The 27,570-nt window shown below is 37.2% G+C and overlaps 2 protein-coding genes across 3 annotated transcripts in view; both read right to left on the reverse strand.

The window, feature by feature from the left end:
- cacng4b (calcium channel, voltage-dependent, gamma subunit 4b) overlaps nucleotides 1–4,854 on the reverse strand; it is a gene marked incomplete at both ends in the record, with an annotated part of 29,822 nt that extends 24,968 nt beyond the window's left edge. Inside the window, one exon of the mRNA XM_079833320.1 lies at nucleotides 4,638–4,854. Coding sequence (XP_079689446.1) covers nucleotides 4,638–4,854 — 217 coding nt within the window. The remainder of the gene's footprint in view (nucleotides 1–4,637) is intronic.
- Nucleotides 4,855–12,196: 7,342 nt separating this feature from the next.
- Nucleotides 12,197–25,753, reverse strand: aimp2 (aminoacyl tRNA synthetase complex interacting multifunctional protein 2). Of its 2 annotated transcripts, none has more exons than XM_079833285.1 (4): nucleotides 25,578–25,753; nucleotides 24,436–24,642; nucleotides 18,787–19,021; nucleotides 12,197–14,747 (listed from the first exon to the last, which is right to left on the reverse strand). In XM_079833285.1, the coding sequence occupies exons 1-4, from the start codon at nucleotides 25,590–25,592 to the stop codon at nucleotides 14,359–14,361; spliced, it is 846 nt and encodes a 281-aa protein (XP_079689411.1). In that variant the 5' UTR covers nucleotides 25,593–25,753; the 3' UTR covers nucleotides 12,197–14,358. The 2 variants fall into 2 exon arrangements, with proteins under 2 accessions (XP_079689411.1, XP_079689410.1); XM_079833284.1 differs by having other exon boundaries at nucleotides 25,470–25,753.
- Between the last annotated feature and the right edge of the window lie 1,817 nt (nucleotides 25,754–27,570).

Genomic DNA, 27,570 nt, shown 5'->3' on the forward strand with positions numbered 1-27,570 from the left:
CTTCTCTTCATCAGCCTGCACTGGCTGCCAATAGCCGCTCGAATCAAATTCAAGGCACTGATGCTCGCCTTCAAAGCAACCACCGGCTCTGCACCAATATACCTAAACTCACTTCAGACTTACACACCCTCCAGGAGCTTATGTTCTGCAAGGGAACGACGACTTGTGGTGCCATCCCAAAGGAGGCATGAAATCACTCTCACTGACCTTTTCCTGGACCGTTCCCACCTGGTGGAATGACCTGCCTATCTCAATTAGAGCATCCGAGTCTGTAACCATTTTCTAAAGACACATCTTTTCCAGCAGTACCTGACCAATCACGAATACCACTTATCTCTCTATTATTTTCTGTTTGTCTATTTAATAATAAAAAATAAAATAACTGCCTTATGTGTTCTGTGCTAGATTAACTGAGACGTGTTACAGCACTTTCATATTGTTGCCCTTGACTGTTCTAGTTGCTTCTATTGCACTCATTTGTAAGTTGCTTTGGATAAAAGCGTCTGCTAAATGACTAAATGTAAATGTCAAGAACCAATGAGGTTCAGTCTTGTGTTACGCAGCACGTTTGAGCTTCAGCGAGAACCAATGAGGTTCAGTCTTGTGTTACGCAGCACGTTTGAGCTTCAGTGAGAACCAATGAGGTTCATTCTTGTGTTGCGTTATTACGTCAACCATATTTACAGGATCGTTTTATAATGGAGAGTGATGGAGATGCCACATTGTTACCAGTAACATAATGTTAATGTTTTTCTTGTATTTAGCCCTCAGGTATTCCTTACTAATTGGTCACACTTATACTCATTGGTGGTCAAATGTGACCATACACCTTAACTATTTTTCAATTAAATAAATATAGTTCCTCATTGGAATTATATTTTAGTTCAATAATATTTATTGAAAATTTTGAGGAGATCTTTTGGTACTAAATACTATTTGTGCAATAATTATTGTCAATTAATGACCACTTAAAATATTTTTCTTCTAATATTTTTATTATTTCTATTACAATTAGTGTAGTTATTAAGGTTAAAACAGAGAATTCCAATTCAAAGAGGCAAATTGGAGTCATTTTGTGGCTCGATAAATAATAATTTTCATTTGTAATGCCATTACCCAGTAGGTGCACTTTATGGCTCTTTAATCAATATACATGTATCTAATCTAGTTGCTCAAAAAAGTATTGCAGTTTTGCATTTTAATAAATATTTTAATAAATATTTAGATATTTAGAATGTTTCAGGGGCGTCGGACTGGAGGTAAAACCAGTACTGATTACCAGGGCCCCAAGGGCAGAGAGGGCCCTTGAAAAGTCTGGGGTATATTTTATCATGGAACATGGGGGCCCATCAGGACTGCCTATGCATAGGGCCCGGGATTTTGTGCTAAGCCCCAGTTAATGATACTTATATAAGCACACACAAGTGAATATTAATGAATGCGAGCACATAATTTAACCCAAGAAACTTTTAAAATAGTGCTTAAACTTATTTTTCCTTATATGTACAGTAGGCTATATACATATGAATTGATACTGAATCAAGATCAAAATCGATATCTTCACTCAAGTTGGCAATCCTGCCATTACAAGTAGACTTGTTATATTAATAGAAAAGTTTCATAGCCAATGTTCTTCGGATTTCAGAAGCAAGGCATTTGTGTCGGATGTTTCGGAACATGCATGCATAAATGAGAAAATAAAGTGTGGGACGTGCTTGATGTTAAAAAGAGTTGTTGAGCACATTAAGCCATGACTGACACACCTGAAGCATACACACAGAAAGCCACTGCTCTCACAGCATGATCCCGAATTCAGTTCTCTTTAGCAGCGTATTGCACTTGAGCGGTCAGATACACACAAAATTATTTCAAAATATGGCATGTATTCTCGTAACATTTCAATAATACAAATGTCTATATTCTTTATTACTTGCTTCTGTTAGATGTAAATTAAAAATGTAAACCACTGTAAATTTAAAACTTAAAAACGTAAAAAATAAATTCTGATATATTATTTGTTTTACTGTTTGTTATTTGCATCTTTGTTCTTATTTTTAATAACAAACATAAAATGACAAAAAAAAATATTTTGTGATTATTTTTTATAGCACAGTGCAGGTGTTTATTTTATTTTATTTTATTAAACTTCAATAAACCTCAAGATAATTTCATTTTATTTTATTGTTTTTATGGCACAGTTAATGTGTTTATTTTATTTATGGCATAGTTCAGGTGTTTATTTATTTATGGCATAGTTCAGATGTTTATTTTATTAAAATTCGATAGACCTCAAGATTATTTTATTTTATTGTTTTTATTTATAAATAATTTGTAATTTTTATGGCACAGTTCAGGTGTTTATTTTATTTTATTAAACTTTAATAAACTTTTTATTATTCTGTTGTCTTGGACTCCCTTGAAAAAGAGATTTTGAATCTCAATGGGATTATTTCCTGGTAAAATAAAGGATAGTACAAATAAAATAAACCTCAGGATAATTTTAATTTATTTTATTTATGACACAGTTCAGGATTTTATTTTGTTTTATTAAACTTTAATAATCCTCAATAACATTTTTACTTTATTTATTTTATTTCACTTTACTTTTTTTGCTGTACAGTTCAGGTGTTTATTTTATTTCAAATTTTGGTTATACTTTATTCATAATTCATTTAAAAGTAATTTATTAATAAAAAAAATAAATATTTTATTATGTCAGCTAGGCCAAACACATTTTGATCAGTTTTAATAAAATAAGTAAATATATATATAAAAAAAAAAAAAACATGATCTATGCCCTGCTGACTCTGAATGTCAGCAGAATTGTCTACATAGATCTGAGGAAGTTTCTTCTTTCAATGGAGGAAAACTCAAATATTTTCACACAATAAAATGACAATACACTAAGTTAATTACTGGTGTTGAATAATTTCCTTAAAGACAAACTGATTTTCTTTTGTCAGTGTGAGTTCTGCTCTTAATATGAAGCCTGACGACATTATCATTAGACTTTTAGAAAAAGATAAGTATTAATACTATGAACGCATGAATAACATCATCAGTCTGCCAAAATTGCACATGTTGTGGGAAAACCCTAACACGATATGATATACAGTACATATCTGTCTGTCTCTCATGTCTGACTGTCCTTTTCGATGGTCAATCATAAGAAGCAACATATTCATCTATTTTTAAACAATTGGCCACGTTACCATAGTGATTTCAGACATATTGTTTCCAAGCAACAGCATCAAATACAAAAAAAAAGACATGAATGAAGGAAGAGGTTTATGAGGAGAATCTCTGGACTGATTACGCCTTTCTGTCCATTCAAGAAACCCGCTGGTGTCAACAGAGAGAAATGGGGGAGCATTTTCATTCCCTTCCAAGTGAACGTCAACTTGTGTTAACTTGAGATAGATCCAACCCCAATGAAAGAGTTTGGATGAGTTGTTGACACATCCTGGGGATGGAAGGCTAAGCTCTTTCATTTAGATACCAACTTTGTCTCAGATGTTCCTCCTAAAATGGGGGGGTCTTTATATTAGACATAAATGCGACAATTGTCAAACCACTGACTGCAGTTTATCTATAAAAATTGGATCTTGGGTTTATTTGAAGAGAAATATTTGTGCTCAGATTTTGGTATCTTGACAAATCTGAGTAACGTTGAGAAACTTTTCATTAGAATCTCCATTTGGTCTCACTATAGAGGCCGGTTTATGAAGGGAAAAAGGGATGTTGGTTAACGTGAGTGTCTCTGGGTAGGTTAGACCCCTTTCACATGTTTGCACACACTTAATGGGATAGTTCACCCAAAAATTTAAATTCTGTCATTATTTGCTCGCCCTCATGTCGTAACAAACCCGTAAGACATTTGTTCATCTTCAGAAAACAAATGACAGTTTACGCAACTACCACTTTCAGAAATTTAGTAAAGACATCATTAAAGTAGTTCACGTGATTCCAGTGGTTTAACCTCAATTTTATGAAGTGTTTGTATGCAAAAAAACAAAACAGAATTTACCACTTTATTTAGCTACAAAATTATAAATCGCCAGCGTTCAAGCAACAACGTCCGCTCCCGCGTCAACACAACACGCATGCGTCGTGGTGCACGCCCATTGGAGATTTATGCTGCCTTCACGTGCTATCAGAAATTTGATAATTCCGACTTCTGAAGTTGTGATAATGAGCTCATTGCATTCAAGTTTCAAAATGTTAGGGCGTTCATGCAATTTTTACCAAGGAAACTCGTATTTACGATGATTCCAAGAGCACGTGAAGGCAGCATTATAATTTGCCAATAAAGTGGAGAATTGTGTGGGTTTTTTTTTTTTTTAGCAAGTTTCCTGATTTCATTAAAAAGAGCTTCATTCATGTTCCGAAGATGAACGAACGTCTTACGGGTTTAGAGTTAATTAATGACAGAATTTACAATTGTGGGTGAACTTGGCATCGTCAAAGCATCTGACTGTAAGAAACCAATATGTTGTTTTGAGTTGACTTGGATGGAGAAAAAGAACAAAAGCCTCCTAAAGCAAGACTTGGTTGTCTGAAAACAAAGGCAGAACAATGAACTTAGTTTTCTCTCTTTTTAAACTCAAGTCTAAGAAAGGATGTGAAGCACATGGTACCCTCTATACAGCAGATCCTCCAGAGCCCGGAGTGCGTGAGATCTCCGCGGACCTTCTTGGGTTGCGTCTCGTCCGTGCTGGTGTTGGTGGCGTTACAGATATAAGCCCGAGAATAAAGCCAGTAATCGGTCCCGATCGCGATGCTCATCAAACTAAACGCCACAAAAGCCCCGACGGTGGCCAGCAGCATCTGAATCCCACGGTCACACCACGCCATGGCCACTCATAATAATAAAAATAAGGGTAATAATCCACACATCGTTCAAACAAGGACGCGCGTCATGTTTTGACTCGCGCTCGCGCCGCTTTGTTCTGACAGTCGGTGTGATCAGGAAACTTGAGCGCGTCTCCTCCACATGTTGCTGTTGATACAGTGAGCAGCTCTGAGCTCACACATCCTATTCGCTTTCTAGGCTTTATTGGGAGTTTTGATCATCACCTTGTCCATTTCCTATTATCAATCCCCTCTTTTCCAAACTCAGATGGCTTTGATTTGGGATTGCGATCTTCAAACCACACCTTCAGTCACACTAACCAATGAGCAACACACATGGCCTGAAGAATGATGCTCTCGCATCTCTTCATGATCATGATGATGTTTTAATGTTTTAATGTTTCAGCGCGGCAGGAAATTAATAATAAAACAAGATAGAAAGTCATACATAAATTACAGGTTTGATGCTTTTGTGATTTAAGATTGAAACAGTTTATCCCCACGGCCACGGGGATAATGTCATCCTATTTCTTGACAAATAAAGAGCTGAATTTAGAAAACGCTGAGCCAGTAACAAAATTAGATTTATCGAAGTCCTGGGATCTGATTGGTCAGCCTACAGAGTTCCAGCTAAAAGCCACCTGTTCAAAATAGTTTGTCTCATAGTTTTTTATTAAAACTTCTGTCAGGTCCACTAAAGTCAAAAAACACAATAGACAAACATTTAGTACAATTTTTTAATTGCATATTTTGTAAAGATTTAGATTTGGCGGTATGGCTCTGTTCTAAATTCCCCATCCTTTCATGAGCTCCATGAAAAGCCAAGACAGGGAACAGCAGCAGATTCTGGGGACGACCTCCCATTTAACTGGGAGGGCAGAGCAAATCCCCCATTTAGAACAGAGCATGCATCAATGACAACAGAATGACATGATTAAGTTAGCAATTTAAGGAGGAGCTGGGGAGGAGGTGGGTTGCAAAGCAGCAGAAGCGTCCAAGCAGGCAGATTGAAGTGAAGCTATGCTTAAGTAAGGAGCTCTGTTTGAGAGAAGCCAATTGAGAGCATAGGATCAGCTGAAACAGATCAGCTGAAAGAGGGGCGGAGTTAGAATTTCCCAATCAGCTGATAGCGGAGCTTGACTACGTGGCCTGCCAGAACTAACGCTGGCGCTTGATTTGTGTTTTGTATATTTTTTTATAGTAACAATTTTGGAAATAAACAACACTCGCCTCCCAGATAAAGTAAATATATAAGGCTATATTCTATATTAAATAATTTCTTAAATAAAATATAATATTTATATAATAATAGTCTCCAGCATCTCTGCAACCTTCCATAGTACAAGTGGTTTGGAAAATGAATGGAGAATAGAATAGAATAGAAAATGGATGAAGAATAGAATAGGCTCCAGCATCTCTGCAACCATACAAAGGACAAGGGGTTTTGAAAATGGAGAATAGAATAGAATTTATATGGAATAATAGGCTTCAGCATCCCTGCAAACCTACAGGAAACGGTTTGGAAAATGTATGGATATTAGAACATAATAGAATTAATATAGTATAATAGGCTCCAGCTTCCCTAAAAACCTACATAAAATAGCCAGTTTGGAAAATTTATGAAGAATAGAATAGAATAGAATAGAATAGAATAGAATAGAATAGAATAGAATAGAATAGAATAGAATAGAATAGAATAGAATAGAATAGAATAGAATAGATTAGATTAGAAAATGGATGGGCAATAGAATAGAAAAAGGCTCCAGCTTCCCTGAAAACCTATAGGACGGCCAGTTTGGAAAACTGATGAAGAATAGAATACAATAGAATAGAATATGCTCCAGCATCTCTGCAACCTTACATATGACAAGCAGTTTGGAAAATGTATGAAGAATAGAATAGAATAGAAAAGGCTCCAGCTTCTCTGAAACCTTACAAAGGCCAAGTGGTTTGGAAAATTGATGAAGAATAGAATAGAAAATGGATGGAGAATAGAATAGAAAAGTTTCCAGCATCTCTGCAACCTTGCATAGGACAAACGGTTTGGAAAATTTATGAAGAATAGAATATAATAGAATAGGCTCCAGTATCTCTGCAACCATACAAAGGACAAAGGGTTTTGAAAATGGAGAACAGAATAGAATTAATATGGAATAATAGGCTCCAGCATCCCTGCAAACCTACAGGAAACAGTTTGGAAAATGTATGGATATTAGAACATAATAGAATTAATACAGTATAATAGGCTCCAGCTTCCCTAAAAACCTACATAAAATAGCCAGTTTGGAAAATTGATGAAGAATAGAATAGAATAGAATAGAATAGAATAGAATAGAATAGAATAGAAAATGGATGGAGAATAGAATAGAAAAGTTTCCAGCATCTCTGCAAACTTACATAGGACAAACGGATTGGAAAATTTATGAAGAATAGAATATAGTAGAATAGGCTCCAGCATCTCTGCAACCATACAAAGGACAAAGGGTTTTGAAAATGGAGAACAGAATAGAATTAATATGGAATAATAGGCTCCAGCATCCCTGCAAACCTACAGGAAACAGTTTGGAAAATGTATGGATATTAGAACATAATAGAATTAATACAGTATAATAGGCTCCAGCTTCCCTAAAAACCTACATAAAATAGCCAGTTTGGAAAATTGATGAAGAATAGAATAGAATAGAATAGAATAGAATAGAATAGAATAGAATAGAATAGAATAGAATAGAATAGAATAGAATAGAATAGAATAGAATAGAATAGAAAATGGATGGGCAATAGAATAGAAAAAGGCTCCAGCTTCCCTGACAACCTATAGGACGGCCAGTTTGGAAAACTGATGAAGAATAGAATACAATAGAATAGAATATGCTCCAGCATCTCTGCAACCTTACATATGACAAGCAGTTTGGATAATTGATGAAGAATAGAATAGAAAATGGATGGAGAATAGAATAGAATAGAAAAGTTTCCAGCATCTCTGCAAACTTACATAGGACAAACGGATTGGAAAATTTATGAAGAATAGAATATAATAGAATAGGCTCCAGCATCTCTGCAGCCATACATAGGACAAGGGTTTTTGAAAATGGAGAATAGAATAGAATATAATTAATATGGAATAATAGGCTCCAGCATCCCTGCAAACCTACATTGGACAGGAAACGGTTTGGAAAATGTATGGATATTAGAACATAATAGAATTAATATAGTATAATAGGCTCCAGCTTCCCTAAAAACCTACATAAAATAGCCAGTTTGGAAAATCGATGTAGATTAGAATAGAATAGAAAATGGATGGGGAATAGAATAAAAAAGGCTCCAGCTTCCCTGGAAACCTACACAGGACGGCCAGTTTGGAAAACTGATGAAAAATAGAATACAATAGAATAGAATATGCTCCAGCATCTCTGCAACCTTACAAGCAGTTTGGAAAATTGATGAAGAATAGAATAGAATTGAATAGAATAGAATAGAATAGAATAGAATAGAAAAGGCTCCAGCTTCTCTGCAACCTTACATAGGACAAGCAGTTTGGAAAATTGATGAAGAATAGAATAGAATAGAATAGAATAGAATAGAATAGAATAGAATAGAATAGAATAGAATAGAAAAGGCTCCAGCTTCTCTGCAACCTTACATAGGACAAGTGGTTTGGAAAATTGATGAAGAATAGAATAGAAAATGGTTGGAAAATAGAATAGGATAGAATTAATATGGTATAATAGGCTCCAGCATCCCTATAAACCTACATTGGACAGGCGGTTTGGAAAACGGATGAATTACAGAATAGAATAGAATAGAACAGAATAGAATTCATATAGTATAATAGGGGAAAGATCCAAAAATAATAACTAATCTTTTTTCAAAGGATTTCTTATTCCAGGAATGATGTAATGCATTTAAATGCATCTAAAGTAAAAACTAGTAATATAATATATTATATTCACTAATCTTGATGAGTATGGCGGTTGAAGGAGGTTTTATACCAGAAATTATTTTATCACCCACGACCCTGCATAAGACAAGCAGTTTGGAAAATGGATGGATGGATGATTTCATCATCACAAGTACAGCAACTATAGTGCTTTTAAACACACACACACACACACACACACACACACACACACACACACACACACACACACACACACACACACACACACACACACACACACACACACACACACACACACACACACACACACACACACACACACACACACACACACACACACACACACACACACACACACACACACACACACACACACACACACACACACACACACGGATACAATTATCTACTGCGTTTACACAGTGTCTGTCACAGTGTTGGGTAGATTATTTCTGAAATGTGCTGCTGATTGCACAACTAAAACGGTAATCGTTAATATACATGATCTATAAAGCACAATAATTCACAAACTGCCTCATATAAGGGAAGGGATGTTCTCACAACCTTATCAGGTAGGACTTTTTTGTTTGTGTATAAAATATTATGCTCTAGATCACATACTTTTATTTCATTTTCATTATTTATTATTATTTGACACCATCTATAAACAATATTCATCTTAAATATGTATGTAAACCACACCCAGGAAAACAATATTGAAATATGAACAATTGGAATATCAGTATACAGATAGAAGGTACGAAGGCACTGTCTTGCAGTGATGGCTTCAGATTGTAATACCATGGTACTTTGATAGAATGCTTACTTCATTTATGAATCAAGCCTTTTATGTGGTTCTCTAAAGTATTTCCAAGAATATTTCCATAGTACGTTTAATAAAAAACATGGTAGAACCAGAGTACTTATATAGTGGCATAACATCTGGGAAGTAAACCAATAATAACACCCTTCCTATCATTTGTCCAGCAGTTAAAGCAATATGCTTTGATGAAACAGAAAATCAAATAGACCCTTATTGGCAGACATAAAAAAGCAATTGTTTACGTCAAGTACCTGATAAATCTGTTCTCCTTCAATCTAGTCCAGCCAGACCCTCAGAGCAAAATGATTAATCAGTCTCTCCTGGGAAACAGACATTACAACAACAACTGGTTGTTTGTTAGCTTAACACGTTTTACACAAAAATTGCACTATTGAACATGGAAGCCATTAAATCCATTAGCAATATGAATGTTTCTCAGGGAACCATCACAATATAGACACAGAGGTGCGGCTGTGCTGTTACCATATGAAACTGTAGTCTATCTTTGATATTTATAGTCTAATAAGTATGGTGGAGGTGGAGAAAATGAGCAGGACCCCCAGATGAGTGTGTGATCAGCCCAGTGGATCGATGGAGAATGTGGCTGGAATCAGGCTGGAGTGCTTAGAGCGCGCTGAATGCAGACACACTGATTGGGTCGCTCGAGATGAACACAGGCTTTCATCAATAGGAAGCAAATGGAAAGGATCTATTCACAGCTAGCTGCTTCCCTACACTCTATCCAAGAGAGGAAAAAAAAAATAATTTCCCCCAAGTTTTTCGACTTTTATATATAATATAATATAATATAATATAATATAATATAATATAATATAATATAATATAATATAATATAATATAATATAATATAATATAATATAATATAATATAATATAATATAATATAATATAATATAATATAATAATATAATATAATATAATATAATATAATATAATATAATATAATATAATTAATATAATATAATAAATATAATATAATACACCGATCAGGCATAACATTATGATCTGATTATGAATATTGCGTGGTCCCCCTTTTGCTGCCAAAACAGCCCTGACCCATCAAGGCATGGACTACACTCCTGAAGGTGTGCTGTGGTACCAAGATGTTAGCAGCAGATCCTTTAAGTCCTGTAAGTTGCGAGGTGGGACCTCCATTGATAAGACTTGTTTGTTCAGCACATCCTACAGATGCTCGACTGGATTGAGATCTGGGGAATTTGGAGGTCAAGTCAACACCTCAAACTCGTTGTGCACCATTTTTGCTTTGTGGCAGGTGTATTATCCTGCTGAAAGAGGCCACAGCCACCAGGGAATACCGTTTCCATGAAAGGGTGTACATGTGTCTGCAACAACGCTTAGGTAGGTGGTACATGTCAAAGTAACATCCACATGGATGGCAGTACCCAAGGTTTCCCAGCAGGACATTGCCCAAAGCATCACACTGCCTCTGCCGGCTTGCCTTCTTCCCATAGTGCATCCTGTGCCATGTGTTCTCCAGGTAAGCCTTCACTCCCCACTCCGCCCATGACCCTGTCGCCGGTTCACCACTGTTCCTTCCTTGGAGCACTTTTGATAGATACTGACCACTGCAGATCGGGAACACCCCACAAGAGCTGCAGTTTTGGAGATGCTCTGACCCTTGTCAAACTCGCTCAAATCCTTGGTTTGGAAAATGGATGAAGAATAGAATAGAACAGAAACGGTTCTAGCATCTCTGCAACCTTAGGACAAATGGTTTGGAAAATGGATGTTGAATTCAATAGAATAGAATAATAGGCTCCAGCATCTCTGCAACCTTGCATAGGATAAGTGGATTGGAAACCCTATTAGCCCTATTAGTAGAATTATTATTAAGTAGAAACGATTCTACCATAACCATAACACCTAACCTTAACCTAACAGTCTACTTATACTCTAATGGCTGCTAATTGACATGAGGTTGCAACATTACTTATAGCTAGTAGAATGTCTAAAATGGACTATTGAAATAAAGTGTAACCAAATGTTTTGGTTGTTTGACCATTTAGAAAAGCACACTTATATTCAACATTTGAGGTATCAATCATTTGTGTATCACAAACGGTGTGGGAGGAGTTACATATTGTAGTTGAATAATTAAGGGGTTTTGAAGAAAAAATAACCCTAACCAAAGTATAAGAAATAGTAATAATCATTTAAATGAATAGATAAGTGACAACACAAACTCTTCTGATATGTCATTGCCTGAACAACATAGCCACAGACAAATCCCACGTGTCTTCACAACTATATATTGATGTATGCCGTGTAAATGAAAGCACTTGGGATTATGCTGCCAGCTTGCAACTGTGGTACCAGAAGAAAGGAGGGTGTGAAATAAGCCTGAAAATGTGATGTTAAAACCTGAGAGATTTCTGTCCCTCCATTTCGCTCAGTGCTCAGAAACAACATGAGAGTGAGTCCATTTGGATGAACTAAACATTTACAGTTTGGGAATAGTCATTTTGACATGCTTTCTTGCGATTAGAACTGTGATTGATTTCATTGATCATCTGAAGCGCATGTGCCAAAGTTAGACTTGACTAGACTTGAACAAAAAATATGAACAACTGTACAAAGCGGTTTCAGGTTACAAGACATAAATCTTTATTCCGTTTTCAGATTACAAACTTTGACATTTGTAAAGTGTCTCGTCCGCCCACTGATCTGATGAATATGAACGTAACTTTTAAGCAGGAGAAATTTCCGACTTTAAACAACCATTTTTACTAATGACGTTTGCATTATAAAAATGTACAGGGAGACTTCAGATATAAAAACGGTGTCATTAGGCAATGTTTTCTCAGAAAAATCATATTTTCCTATTGAACTTCCTAGTAATTCAATAGAACTAGTGAGCTTATAGGAATACCAATATGGCGCTGTGTGTTGGCTTCACTTTTTTGAATGACATAATGAGCAATTTGATCATATAGATTAATAAAACAGAATAAATGAACCACAGTTTCAAGGGCAACTGTCCCAAAAAAAAGTTATTAAAATCAATCTCCAAAATACTCCCTCTTTCAATGACTTCTCTTCTCTGATGACAACCTCTCGCTTGTGAGATCCACCAATAGCAAACCAGCTTCATCCAACCATCCAATCAACTCCCCATAGGCAAAATGAAGCCCCGCCCTGCAACGTTTGTTCTTGTTCGAGAAGCCGTTTCACTCAGATATACTTCAATAAGGAAGGAAAGACTATTGCGTTTCGCAAATTCCGTTTAATACCGAATTTAAGGTGAGAACGTGATTTTACAACTAAAATGTGGGCTAATAACAGGGCTAGGCCTATAGAGAAAATATATACATTTTTTAAACTTATCTTCTGTAAAGGTCACTGTGTGGTATTTGTTTAGCTGTCAATGAGGTTAGAGATGACTGTGATTTTATTGAGCAGGGCACGATCCTGGATCAACATTCATATCAGCCTAAACCATTTGTGTGTGTATTGCAAAATATTCAAAAAATATTTGTATAGACCTGATTCACTCTGATTTTAGGGGGAAATATGTGTTTATACTTTATAGTCTGGGTTCCAGAATGTAGAGATGTTGATTCAGGAACCCAATCATTGCTTAAATCATATTTTTAAACATCTCACCTTGATAAAGTGTGAATTGATTTGTATAGTGTGTGAATTATTTCCTCTGTGAGCGGAGGAAAGATCTGAGAGATTGAGAGCTGTGAAATTAAAATGATTTTGCCTAAAGGGAAATTAGTGGGTTGAGTATTTTGCTGCCATCCACAGGTTACATAAAGTATTACAGGCTCTGGGCCATTTTGATTGTAATAAAACAAATGTCGTTTTAACAATTATTTTATGAAAATTACCTTTTTTTAACCGTTATATCGGTTAAAATGTCATTTATTCCTGTGATCAAAGCTGAATTTTCAGCATCATTCCTCCAGACTTCCGTGTCACATGATCCTTCAGAAATCATTATATGATGATTTGATGCTCAAGAAACATTTATGGTTTAAAACAACGCTCCTTCATATTTTTGTGGAAACCATGACACATTTATTTACAGGATTCACGGATAAATAAAGCTCAAAAATACAGCATTTATTTTAAAAAGAAATCCTTTGCTAAATGTTATGGTTATTTTAATGTTCTTGCCGTATAAAAGTATCAATCCTAAAAAAGTTTTTAAAAAAAGCTCAGTGTATTTTCCTTTTTAAAGATAAAGCTGCCATCCTTTGCTGAAATACTCAGAAACATGACAGCAATTATTCTATTTGACATATGGCTGTATTATAAAAAGAGAAGTCAATCTGTAAACGTCTGACCTGAAGTGAAAACGTTTAATAGGTTTTTCACGAAAAAGATGATACAAAGTATTACCTCTCGTACATCACATACCTGCAGGTCCTTGGGTTGACATTTCAAACACTTCATTTAACACCCCATACAATATGGAACAAAAACACACAACATCTTTTAGTACTGCGTTTTATTAGGCACAAGGCGGGAGGGAGTTGTGTTTACAGTAATGCCCTCTCTCTGAGTGTTTGACCTGGCCTGGGATCAGTTCTAGATCCACTCCAGTTAAATCATCATCATCAACAACATGTCATACTACAGACCTGAGCTCAGGCAACAGTGTTTGTTGGCAGAACAGGTTTACATTTGGTTATTGATGATGTCACATTGCATTTCCCTTTTCATTACACGATTAACTGCGGTGTATCGGATTCCTGGTTTCAGCTAGAGTACGACCTGCACTGATCTCGCAGCTTTCGTCACTGCAGTAACGGATACACGCAGGCGAAGTGGCCCAGGTTCTGGCAGGACTTGAGCCAGCGCTGTACGTTCGCTGGCGCAGAGCTCGTCTGACCGGCCTGCAGGACGCAACAGGCGCACACCACGTCGGCCAGAGAGAATTCCTCGCCTAGAAGCCAAGGTGAACGTCCCAGAGCCCCGTTTAGTGACCTCAGCACGGCCGCGCGTTCCTTATTGCCCCCCTCGGCCAGCTGGAAAACTGCTGTATCGATCCAGCTGTCCATCTGCGTGGCGGTGACCGGGTCCTGGGGTTCTGCTCCCAAAAGACGGAAGAGGAAGCGCGCCACGTTGGCCTCCCCCTCGATCGGGCACATGTTCTGTGTGTTGAACTTCATCTGCAGCTTCGACACTGAAACGAGACCGACGACACAACGGTTAGCACGTCCAAACATCTGGAGCTACTGCAGTCAACTCTCAATACTGCAACTACATTCTTTATAAAACTATATACAGCTTATGGATAATATTTTTATTATATCCCATATATTCCCCATTTTCCTAATAGGATAAATGGTAACTCTTTACAATAAGGTTTCATTTGCTAATAGAAGTTAATCAGTTAGCATGAACTAACAATGAACAATACTTCTACAGAATTTATTATTCTGAACATTTAAGTTAATCTCAACATTTACAGTATTGTTCCGAATGCAAGACGACTTGCGTACCGCTAACCGCCGAAAGTTAGTTATAAAGTTTTAAATATGGATATTTTTCTTACACAAATGCATCGCTTCACTTCAGAAGGCCTTTATTAACCCTCCGGAGCCGTGTGGAGCAATTTTATGATGATAGATGCACTTTTATGGACTTCAAAACAGAAACAGCCATTCGCTGCCTTTATAAAGCTCGGAAGAGCCAGGACATTTTTTAATAGAAGTCCGATTGTATTCGTCTGAAAAACAGAATGTCATATACACCTAGGATGACTTGAGGGCGAGTAAAGCATGCAATGATTTTCATTTTTGGGTGAACTATCCCTTTAAACTCTGACATGCCGTATTTCTCGGGCACACTCGTTTTACTCGCATTTGGCACCCCCTATTGTTGCGGGTGTATTATTGACATGTAAAAGTCCTGAATATAAGACGAACCCATTTTGTTTTTTCAGATGCATTTCTAAAAATAAAAAAAAAACTTGTCTTATATATTTGTAACAATACGTTACTTCAACATTTTTAAGATCCAAATGTATAAGTTAGCATGAAAATATTTAACTAACGCTTTCCCTGCCAGCTTTAAAAAAGAAAAGAAAAAAGTTGTCAGCCACCGCCAGCCTTTTTGATAATTTTCATGGATATATTGCTGTATGAATATCTGAACATACAATATATCAAAATAAAGAACAGACCCTCTGCTTTTAAACAAACACAATTTTTATTCTAGCTTAAATTTTAAAATCAACACTTGACAAAAATGTGATTTTTCTTAGCTTTTTGCTAAAGACTACATCCGGATCAGATTCAGAACGATGATCAAAACACAGATGCAGTAGATGGAGTCCATCAACACCCCCAAAGCTTCACAGTCCTGTAGCTCGTTCTGGGTCGACGTTTCATTCAGTAACATATTAGGCAGTTTTGATTTAAATGCTGTTTAATGTTTGATAATCACGTTATTTTACAAATGCATCTTCTGATTACATATGATATTGCATGTTTCTGTTTCTTCTTCGCCTGTGTTTTGATCAGGAGATTCTGTACTCTTTCAGAAGATGCGCAAAAGAAAACATGGAAAGTCGGAAATTTCCGTCAATGGCAGGGAAAGAGAGTTAACCTAACATTAATAACTGCTGTAAAAATATATTTCTCATTGTTGGAGCATTAACTAATGTTAACAAATGAAACCTTATTGTAAAGTGTTAACAGGTAAATTTATATATATTTATTATTATTATTATTATTATTATTATTAAGTCTTTATAATTGTGAGGTCAAAATGTAATAACCTGCTCCACCCATATAGCAATGTTTTGTTTATTTGTTCTTTTTGGCTAACGTTGACTTGTAGTAGTAATATTTTCAGGAGGAGTCGACTCCACCACAAACAACATGTCTGGCTGCTGGTATAAACACCTAGCCTTCACAATCTCATCTATTTGTTGTCAAAAGCACCTGTACTTCAATACCAAGTTGACACTGACATTTTAAAACTGTAACAATTCCTGCCTTTCTGCTGAAAGAGTTTTAATTCACTAGCTCACTGACTGCAAACCCTTCAATTAAGTATAAACACGAAACAAGATTTTTGTGCAGTGTAAACAACTTTTTGTATTTTAAAATAGATCTTTTTGAAAAGGAAAACTCTTTACCCTTTATTTTAAGGCGTCCGTGTTACAGTGTAATTATACATTTAAGTACTGAGTAATAACAACCAACTACATGAACTTACTATAGGGTTAGGATAAGGAATACGGTTTGGTTTAGGGATAGTTGGATATAACCATGCAAAATTTACTATAACGTGTAACAAGGACACTGTAAAAAAGTGTTACGAGAACTAGTGGTGAACTGAAGTGATTGACAGCTTTAGTAATTATAAAAGGAGTCACTTTTTAATCATTTTACTCAATACTCATAATTTGACTAAAAGTTGTTTTCAATCAAAAGAATTCCACCAGAGACTTGCATTTAATTACAGAACCATTCAGAGACTTTTTGAAGCAAGCATGATTTAAATAAATAAATAAATAAATAAATAAATATATTATACTATATATATTTTAATTCTTCTATTCAGCAAGGACACATTAAACTGATCAAAAATGCTGTTTTCTTTTGTTCTTGATTATCAAATCATCATATGAGAATGATTTCTGAAATATCTTGTGACACTGAAGACTGGAGTAATGATGCTGAAAAAAGCGTTGACATCATAGGAATAAATTACAATTTAAAATATAATCAAATAGAATAAAAGTTATTTTAAATTGTAATATTTCACAGTGTTTTACTGTACTTTTGAAATAATTTCAAATAAATGCAGCCTTGGTGACCATAAGAGACTTATGTTGTATAAGCGTAAGAACATAAGAGACTTATAGTATACCTTTTTTTTTTTTATTAAGTTGAAATCACAATGACTTTAGGTTTCCATGAAAGTATTGCCAAAAATCACATCTATAGAGAGAAGGAAGGAGATTTTAACTTGCAGAACTGTACTGCAGAAATGTATGATGGAAACCCAAGATCTCACACTACACTGTAATATGTAGGATGTTGCCCTTGAGATGTTTCATGAAATTTAATGTTGAAAAGTTAATCAGACCACAGTGCACACCAGAATCACTTTCAAACTCTGTGCCAGAGTCTTCAGGCATTTTTGATATTTCCAAGTGCTGCATTTCAAGTGACACCCCCCACTTTCGAGCTTATTGGTTTTGGCCTCATTTCTAGTTGACTCTAGTATGCATTTTGGCATGACATCTTCACACATCCTCTAGAGGAGCGTTAAGCAGATCTGTTTCACTCTGGTTTTACAAGAGAACCATGATTCCTTGAATGCACAGCGGCCATTCTGGAAAACACGTTCTGATAAATCTTAGTGTCTTTCCTTAAAGGGTTGGTCCACCCAAAAAAGGAAAATTTCCCCATAATTTACTCACCCTCAAGCCATCCTAGGTGTATATCTTCTTTCAGGAAGAAAAAATGACTTTCTTCTTTCAGATGAACATAATCAGAGTTATATTAAAAAAATATCCTGGCTCTTCCAAGATTTATAATGGGAGATTTTGAAGCCCAAAAAAGTGCATCCAACCATCATAAAAGTAATCCATACGGCGATAGGGGGTTAATAAAAGCCTTCTGAAGCGAATAGATGGGTTTTTGTAAGAAAAATATCCTTATTTATAACTATATAAACTATAAATCACTGGCTTCCGGTAACGGTTGTACGCGAGTCGAGTACTGGTGGAAGAGTGACCTCTGACCCAAACAAATAGAGCTGGACAACAAACACAAGCTCATCCAACATTTCTCCTTGATCTGTGTTTTATTTAGCTCTTTCCTTTGCGCTTCTCGCTCGTCAATACATCATGTGTCGGGTCAGAGGTTACCGGATGCCAGTGATAATAGTTTATAAAGTTATAAATATGGATATTTGACTTACAAAAACCCATGGCTTCGCTTCAGAAGGCCTTTATTAACCCCCTGAAGCCCTGTGGAGCACTTTTATGATGGATGGATGCACTTTTTTGGGCTTCAAAATCTCAGGTACCATTCACTCCCATTATAAAGCTTGAAAGAGCCAGGATATGTTTTAATTTAACTCTGATTTTGTTCTTCTGAAAGAAGAATGTCATATACACCTAGGATAGATTTAGTGTGAGTAAATTATAGGATAATTAAAATTTTGGAGTTAACAAACCCTTCAAGACATGCTCCTCTCACCATCTTTCCATATGAGTGTGAAGCCCAGCTGGAAGCGGTGGCGGGCGTAGCTGTCTATGTGGCGCTGACCCAGGCAGGACATGAGTGGAGGGGGCACGTCGGTCACAGAGGAGTGCAAATGCACGCTGGACAGCACCTGGTACCGCTGGCACAACAGGCCATGAAGCACCAGCAGGGACAGAGGAGGACTGGCAGGGTTGGCGTTGATCACGATGTCCCTCAGTGCACCCAGGTCCTGGAGGACAAAGAAGAACGTGTACATTTGTACGTTTGAAGACTGAACAATGAGTACAGTGAGTTACTTGTTTACCAGATGACGAGTATTTTATCAAAATGTATACATAAATACACACTTTTTAACCACAAATGCTCGTCTTGCACTAGCGGCCACGACTTCACACATTACTTAATCCCGTTGGAAAAGTCACGCGTTGACGTAGGTGGAAGTACCGCCCCAGTGTTTACACAGCGAATGTGCAAAGACAAAAGTCAAACAACCTTTACAAAAAAAAAACTGGTTTTGAAGGAGAGGTTTTGTTAGAGGAGAGTTTTTTTTCGCCCTACCCTACCTTTTTGAACCAGAGTACACAGACGACATGACCTTTCCAACGTGATTACGTATAGTGATGAAACGCAAAATGAAACGTTTTGAAGCATTATTGCTTTCTGCTAGCCTGGCGTGGCCATACTCAATTCTAGTCAGAATTTGAGTCTGGTACCGCTCCATTGAGCTTTGATTATGGGGCGTGTTTCAACCGAGCCAGGAAAGACCTCAATTGGATAGACCCACAACCAATCAGAGCAACGGAGCGACGCGTAACGTTAGTTGTCAAATGTCAACAGAACTCAACTGCACTGTGTTGCCAAGTCCGTGTTTTTCTCCATGTCCGCGGGTTGAAGCGACCCCAATTATGTGATTATATAAACCCAGGAATGCGAATTTTAGCAGGCAACCTTGCCAAATTAACATATTTTGCCAACCAAACGCCATTTTTTTCCGGAGAACACCCCGGAAAGTTATTGTTTTGGGCTATAGTTTTGAGTAGCAATTGTGCGCGACATTGCAAAAACACTTGGAAACCCTGTCTGCACGCACGCTGGATTAAGTAACGTTACAAGAAAAAGATGAGTGTAAACGATCTTTGCCAGTAATAAAATAATTTAAGGATACACAGAGTACTTACCAACACGATCATCGTTTCTGAGAGAAATAGTGAAGGTGAATGCATATACGAATAAGTTCTCCGTTTAGGATAAGAGCAAATTCAACCCAAGAGCCTTCGATGACGTGGATGATTACGTTACTGTTGATCATCTGTCCATCATCGTCTAAAGCCCGCCCTGACAATTTCATTGGTCCGAACAGTTTCTGTTCGGGCATAATTACTCCTCTATGGAGCGAGTCCAGACCGAATTGCCCGAGCAAAAAAAATTGTGGGCGGGGCTAAATTCGGCTGGCATCCAGGCTAGCTTTCTGATACAATTGTGTCGAAAATGGTTCATTACTCGAAGCTTCATTCAGATAAAATTGCAGCACCATCTGCTGGTGAAGTAAATGTAATGCAACAAAGCTGACAACCATAAAATGCAAGTAGGCTTATATGTTAACACCCCGTTTATTACGTGTTTACCGAGGCGATCAAAGCTGAAACAGTGTTAGTGCTGTGAAACTCATTTATGTAGGTGAATTTTACAAATACTGATGAATTTCATGTGTTCACCTTGATAATAAAACATTAAGCATGATGTGTGTGTAATTATTTCTTTAGACAAGGACAGAAGATCAGACCAGCTTAAAAAAAGTTGGAAACCATCACAGAAATTCTAATGGTTTCTATTAAAATACCAATAGGAACCATTGGCTTTTACCATTTAAACCACTACATAATTCTTTTTTGTAGTGTGTTTTGGACATATTCCATTAGGATTTAATGCCCCCACCAATAGAACCCAACACATAACAGTAGAGACCCACAGAGACCACTATAATTCCCATTACAACCAATAAAATTCCCATGAAAACCATTAAATCCAATAGAATTTCTGTAATGGTGTATATAGTTTTTTTTGCAGGGCAGTATCATGAGTGAAAGCTTTTTCTTGTTTAGCTGTGGGAAGCAGAACTTGTTAACTGGTGGGACTGACATTTTTGTATGTTGAAAAGGATGTGTGTAACTGGTTGTACTTGTATAATGTAGCAGAGGGTTTTTGAAGTTTCTGTCTTTGATGCGTGTTTTTATGTAACAATGTTCATTTGTTCTCTAATTAACAATAAAAATAAATAAAAATATGGCAGAGGGTGACACTGAAATAAACTCAATCCACTCTCCTCAACAATAACGCCAATCCAAACACCGATTACTACAACCCACGGTGTTGCCATGGTTTGGCTTCACTTTTATAAGAAATTCAGCTGCCAGGTTTCAAACCTGTCAACACTGGATTGGGCCGTCAAAGCCGTCAGGTGGTTCACTACAGGAGTGAACCAGTGTGTTTGCTTCAGACGTCATTTTCACGTGACTAATGACGTAATGATACAAGCTCCGAAGCAGTGGTTTATTGCAAGGACCGTTCGAGTTTGAAGCAAGCTTCGGAGCGTCGGTGTCAGACGTAACATCACTAATTACGTAAAGTCATGGATGCAAGTGCCAAGACGAGCATTTGTGGTTAAAAAGTATATAAATGTAGAAAATGACAGATGGTTTCGCTAGATAAGACCCTTATTCCTCAGCTGGTATCATGTCGAGCCCTTTGAAGCTGCAATGAAACTGCGGACCTTTAACCCGTTGGTTCCCAGTGAGGTCCACTATATGGAGAAAAATCCTGGAATGTTTTCCTCAAAAACCTTAATTTATTTTCCACTGAAGACTAGGGTTTTTCTGACATCTTGAATGACATGGGGGTTGAGTAAATTACCAGGAAATTTTAATTCTGAAGTGAACTAGTCCTTTAAAGAAACAATATGAGAGATTTTTAGATTAAAATATCCAAAAACTGTTATATATTTTGTTGACTTGTGTATTTACATTATCCCAAATGTTTCCAAGAATGTTTAAATCCAAAGAAATCAGCAAAATTGCACGGACCGATAATTACAATTTCCGTTTTATTTTGTAGAAATCATGGAAACACCAAAGACGCTTTAATATATGATGTGTTTTATTAGACAGGTGAGAAACTGTTGGGTGCATTCATCAACAGAAAACTAATTGTTGTTCTGTAGCTCAACACAGTCAGTTTAACACAGAGAGAATAAAGTTACTTTTTTGCCCACTCTTAGAATATTTTGGAAGCGTTGGAAAATTACACATTGTGGCTTTAACTATATTAATATGCTATAAATTAGGGCTGTGCGATATTGGAGAAAAATGTGATATGGGATACGATATTGCTTTAAGTGTGTAAAATCTATTTCTTTCCCCAACTGATATCGTTCACTTAAAGCATAACCGACTGTGTTTCCATGAATACTCATCAAGACAGCCATTTTGACATAACTGTGTGTGTATTTGACAGTTCGAGTGTGTAACAAGACATGGAAAAAAGAACGGCTTGTGCGCACGTTTCGGTGTGTGTGTGTCAGACAGCAGACAGTGCGAGACTGCAAGGAGTTGTTTTTCGCAAGTTATTGCGTTTAATAACTTTTTAATGTCAAGCAAGTCACATAAGTAACAGTCGTGTGCTCAGTCTACTCTTTACAATATGCATCGACCTAAAACGTACAATTTTCACAATAGTAGCATATTAAAATCATTCAGATATTGCATGCCCTTGCGATATGTACATTTGCGATATTTCGATATATTGCGCAGCCCTACTATAAATATACAACAATAACTCATAAAGGGATTTTTTTCCCCTCATAATTTGAATTCAACCGCATTTAAAGCATCGCAATTTTAGATTCAGTCCCACAATTTAGTACGGTTGTCACTTACAAAACTTTTGCAGTGTGTTCTTTTATTCAAATTATGAAGGAGTTATAAACAGAAAGTGAGCCTTTATAAGCAATGAAGCTGATATTACTTCAGTTCAGCCGCAGCGCAAGCTCACTGACTACTACGTCTATCATATAAAATCCTTAAAAGATAGTTCAGCCAAAAGTGTAAATTCTGTCATTAATGGCTCACCCTCATGTCGTTTCAAACCTGTAAGACCTTCGTTCATCTTCAGAACAGTAATGAAGATATTTCTGATGAAATCCGAGAGCTCTCTGACCCCTCCATAGACAGCAATTTAATGAACACTTTCAACATCCAGAAAGGCAGTAAAGACATCGTTAAAATAGTCCATGTGACTCCAGTGGATTAACCTTAAAGGGTAAGTTCACCCAAAAATGAAAATTAGCCCATGATTTACTCACCCTCAAGTCATCCTAGGTGTATATGACATTCTTCTTTCAGACGAATAAAATCAGAGTTATATTACAAAAGTCCAGGCTAATCCAAGCTTTATAAGAATTTATAGAATTGGATTCAAGGTTGCTCTGTTTTTGAAGTCCATAAAAGTGCATCTGCCTGTCATATAACTGCTCCACGCGGCTCCGGGGTGTTAATAAAGGCCTTCTGAAGCAAATCGATGCGTTTGTGTAAGAAAAATATCCACATGTATAACTTTATCAAGTAAACTTTCGACCGACCGCCTTCCGTGGAAAAGTGTTGAAAGTTGAAATTGAAACTAAAGATGCGTACGTGACGTCATGACGAGCGGACCTATTACTAGTCTTTCGATCGGCAGGGGAACTTTCAAAAAATTTTCCATAAGTTGAACAGGGAAGGCGGTCGGCCGAAAACTTTACTTGATAAAGTTTTAAATATGGATATTTTTCTTACACAAACGCATAGATTCGCTTCAGAAGGCCTTTATTAACACCCCAGAGCCGCGTGGAGCAGTTATATATATTTATGGACTTCAAAAACAGAGCAACCTTGAATCCAATTCTAATGCTTGGATTAGCCTGGACTTTTGTAATATAACTCAGATTTCATTTGTCTGAAAGAAGAAAGTCATATACACCTAGGATGACTTGAGGGTGAGTAAATTATGGGCTAATTTTCATTTTTGGGTGAACTATCCCTTTAATGTTATGAAGCGACGAAATTACTTTTTGTGTGCAACAAACAACAATAATGACTTTATTCAACTATTTTGTTGTAGCCTGTGTCAGTCTTCTACGTAGTTTACATAAACAGTGCAGCGCTCTCGAGATCTACGGCAGCCGATGCTGTTCACGTGACCACCACGGCAAATGCGTCAAAGTGTTCATTACATTGCTGTCTATGGAGGGGTCAGAGAGCTCTCGGATTTCATCAAAAATATCTTCATTTGTGTTCTGAAGATGAACGAAGGTCTTACGGTTTGACATGAGGGTGAGAAATTAATGACAGAATTTACATTTTTTGGGTGAACTATCTTTTAATTCTTGATATAAGTTTTTTGCCATAAAGCCCATCGAAATGATGGCAGGCAAAACAGAAAAAGAACAGCAACATACATCAAACAAATCACAACTAGGTTAACTGGATTGACATGTTTAAACTGGTTTAGTGGAGACCATAGAATGCGTGAGGAACATATTTGAATAGGGCTGAGCCATCCTTACATAATTTAAGATAATGTAAAACACCTAATGGAGCATGTAAAACTGACCTTGCCCAGGAGGGAGTCTAGATCTGCCGTTCCTCTGAACACAGATTCGGCAGGCGCGTGTGAGAGAGTCGTGGCGTCCAGGTCTGCGTCAGGAGTGGTCACTGTCTTCGTGAGCCCGTCAACTGTCGCCTTGAGCTCATACAGTCTTCTCAGGATTTCATCCTGTCGGTCCTCCAGCGCCTTCACAGCAGGATCCACCTCCCCGTTCTGAGACACACAGAGGAGAAGAGTCGATTTACATGCAAATGCATGGATTCCCTCCCAAACATACACTTTCACGATACAAAACAACATCTGGCTGCATTAAAATACAGTGGCACCCAGGAGGTTAGTCACAGTTTTAAGTCTGGATGTCCTGTAAAGAGCACATTTAGGGCTTTTCAGCGATACCATTTGTTTGGCAGTTTCACCAGGACATAGTTGAGAATGATCTTTAAACAACGTTTGAACCCTGAAAACTGATTGGTGAATGAAAAAAAAATTAATAATCACATTGTTTTTGCCTCTACATGTCATTTCCTGTAATTTTAATCACCCTAGTCCCGGTGTCCACATACAAGGACATATCATAACATATGAATATAGTTTCTTAGGCTCTAAACAATGTAATGACAAGGGAAAAATCCTAAATTCAAAAGACTTTGTTTTCCTGGGTCTTAGGAGGTTAAACTAACTGACCAAGACCCTTAATATATACATAATAGCTAGATCATTTACCTTATCATCATTATTTCTAGTATGATCCATCTCCTTCCTAAGTGTCTCAGTGTGGTGGTGTTGTTAGTTGCTGGTAAACAGCAGTTATTATTAACCTGAAAGTGTAATTCCAGGAAATCAAATCTCTCTACTGGAGGGCCAGCCTCTCATTCCAGAGCACAAAGCACTGCAGCTGTCAATCATACCCAAAAAGCATGTGTGTCTATTGCATCAGACAGACTGAAACTGCAACAGAGCGACTGAGTATCATACGCATTTGTATTATTGACTGCTCATATGTGGCATCTGAAGGGTGAATTGACCGGTAATGTGATTACCTGAAGCGCGTGCTCGGTGCAGTTCATTCCCTGCGCGTGGATATTCGGTAACTTGTACATGCACGTTGGCAAATCAATCTTTATGTCACCGGGACTGGCGGGCTTTACCTGGTACATGGGCATGACGACGGGTGAAAAACGCACTCCGGTGCCAAAATAAAAGCACGGAATCCAGATATGTTTGTTTTTGACGGGGTTAGTCGATTTCTCGACAGTCCGTCTAGCAGCCAGCTAACAGTAGCCGAGTAGAGAAGAGGCCATCGCACGTCATTTCCGGTGACAGTGAAAGCACGGAGTGCCATGAAGAGAGAGAGAGAGATTAAAAAAATCCATTAACTCAACTGGGACGGCTTTTTACAGCAATTTTGACAAATCGGGTCCTCCCTCGAAATCGGGTCTCCCCAAACTGTCAGTTAATGATTAATATAAGTACGAATGATATTAATTTTAAATATGCATACTAATGCGTAAGAAACATTAGTAACTGTTACATAATAAAACCAATTGAACATCATTTCTTACACTTGATTAACTATTAATTAATAAATAATACTAGTAATATATGAATAATTAAACATCATTAATTCATTGTATTTATAACTGAAATATTTGGACATTTAACACTTAATTTAACACATAATTGCATAAAGATGATTGAGAATATATGGGTAAGTGCAAATGCAGTGGGAAGTAGCAAATACTAATACAAAAATAATAGTATTTACTACATTTATTTTTCATAAATAAATGTCATATATTTCATAAACACCAGTACAAAATACTTTGACAAAGGTGCCGACGCAGCAACTGGGCGTGCTGGCATTTGATAGGCACTTTTAAAACTCCTGTGTGGAGCCCTGCGCTTCAGCCAATCACAGACAGCTCTGACTCTTGTGCCAAACCAATCAAAACTTCCAGTTCAGCTGGGGGCGGGGCGCCCTACTATAGTAGGCAAAAAACAGTATGTGACAAAAAAAGTCCGATTACACAGTACTCATAAAAGAGTAGACAAAAATGTCCCTGGATGACCTACTTCTGGCAAGATTCTGAAGTGTGCATAAGATGGACACTTTACTATCCCTAAGGCCACGGGAGAGGATTTGTGAATGGCAATGAAGCAACGCAACTGATGCTGGTAGGTCACATGACAGTAACAAGATGGCGAATGTACTTTTATATCGGCCGTGAAGTAATTACTTATGCTGCGTCCCAATTCGCATACTATCCGTACTAAATAGTATTCGAAAAAAGAATTAGTATGTCCCAAATCTTAGTATGTTGAAAAAAGTATTCCAAAGATTCCCGGATGGTTTACTATTTCCGGTCAGAATCCGAAGTGCAGATCGATGCGCACTCTAACGGCTGATATTGCCCACAACCCATTGCGAGATGGACGAGGATTCGATTAGAACTACAAACGCGGATAAAAAGTGTTAAAAAACTACAAACATGACGGTTACGCGAGTCTGACGGTTAAGTGGAGAGGATTAGATAAAGTGGTTTGAGTGAGCAATTATCAGTATTTAACCGGACGAAAATATATTTATTCAATATTATCCACATTATATTTCTCCTTCAGCAGCATTGAGAACTTTTGTAATGATGCGTTTGGCCATTAACTTTGCTAACACTTGAGAGGAGTCTGCATTAAAGACCCACGAAAGGCAGATCAACGAGCGACTACATTTCTCTCCGATACGGTAGGAAATTAAATTGAAAGTGGGGGATTTGAACTGTGATGATGATTGACAGGGCAGTTTAAACGGTGACGGGACGCACGTAACAGAGTCCGTTAAAGATGATGAAGTAGTATGTCCCAAAGCTTGCATACTCTTCTGCTACACACTCAAAAGTATGTACTTTTTCTTCACAAAAACAGTACATACTTTTAGGACGTAGTATAAGTAGGCGAATTGGGACGCAGCCTTATTCAAAATAAGTACCTACACGAGAGATTATGCGATTTCAGACGCAGTCTCTCTCTACATGGCTCTGGGTCTCGTGCAGCGACGCCAGAGTATGGGAAGCCATTCACACCAAAAGTGGGACGTCCCACTTCCCATACCAGAGGCTGAAATCTGCTTTGAGTTTTTGAACGTTT

The sequence above is a fragment of the Gobio gobio genome, assembly GCF_949357685.1.
Source record: "Gobio gobio genome assembly, chromosome: 1".
Taxonomy (NCBI): Eukaryota; Metazoa; Chordata; class Actinopteri; order Cypriniformes; family Gobionidae; genus Gobio; species Gobio gobio.

What these genes read in the sequence shown, in the direction of transcription:
- aimp2 (XM_079833284.1), bottom strand. Translation starts at nt 25,592, where the DNA reads ATGCCCATGTACCAGGTAAAGCCCGCCAGTCCCGGTGACATAAAGATT. An exon ending in GCACCGAGCACGCGCTTCAG is followed by an intron (nt 24,643 to 25,469) that starts GTAATCACATTA and finishes TGTGTGTCTCAG; the next exon opens with AACGGGGAGGTGGATCCTGC. An exon ending in CACACTCATATGGAAAGATG is followed by an intron (nt 14,748 to 18,786) that starts GTGAGAGGAGCA and finishes GTCTCGTTTCAG; the next exon opens with TGTCGAAGCTGCAGATGAAG.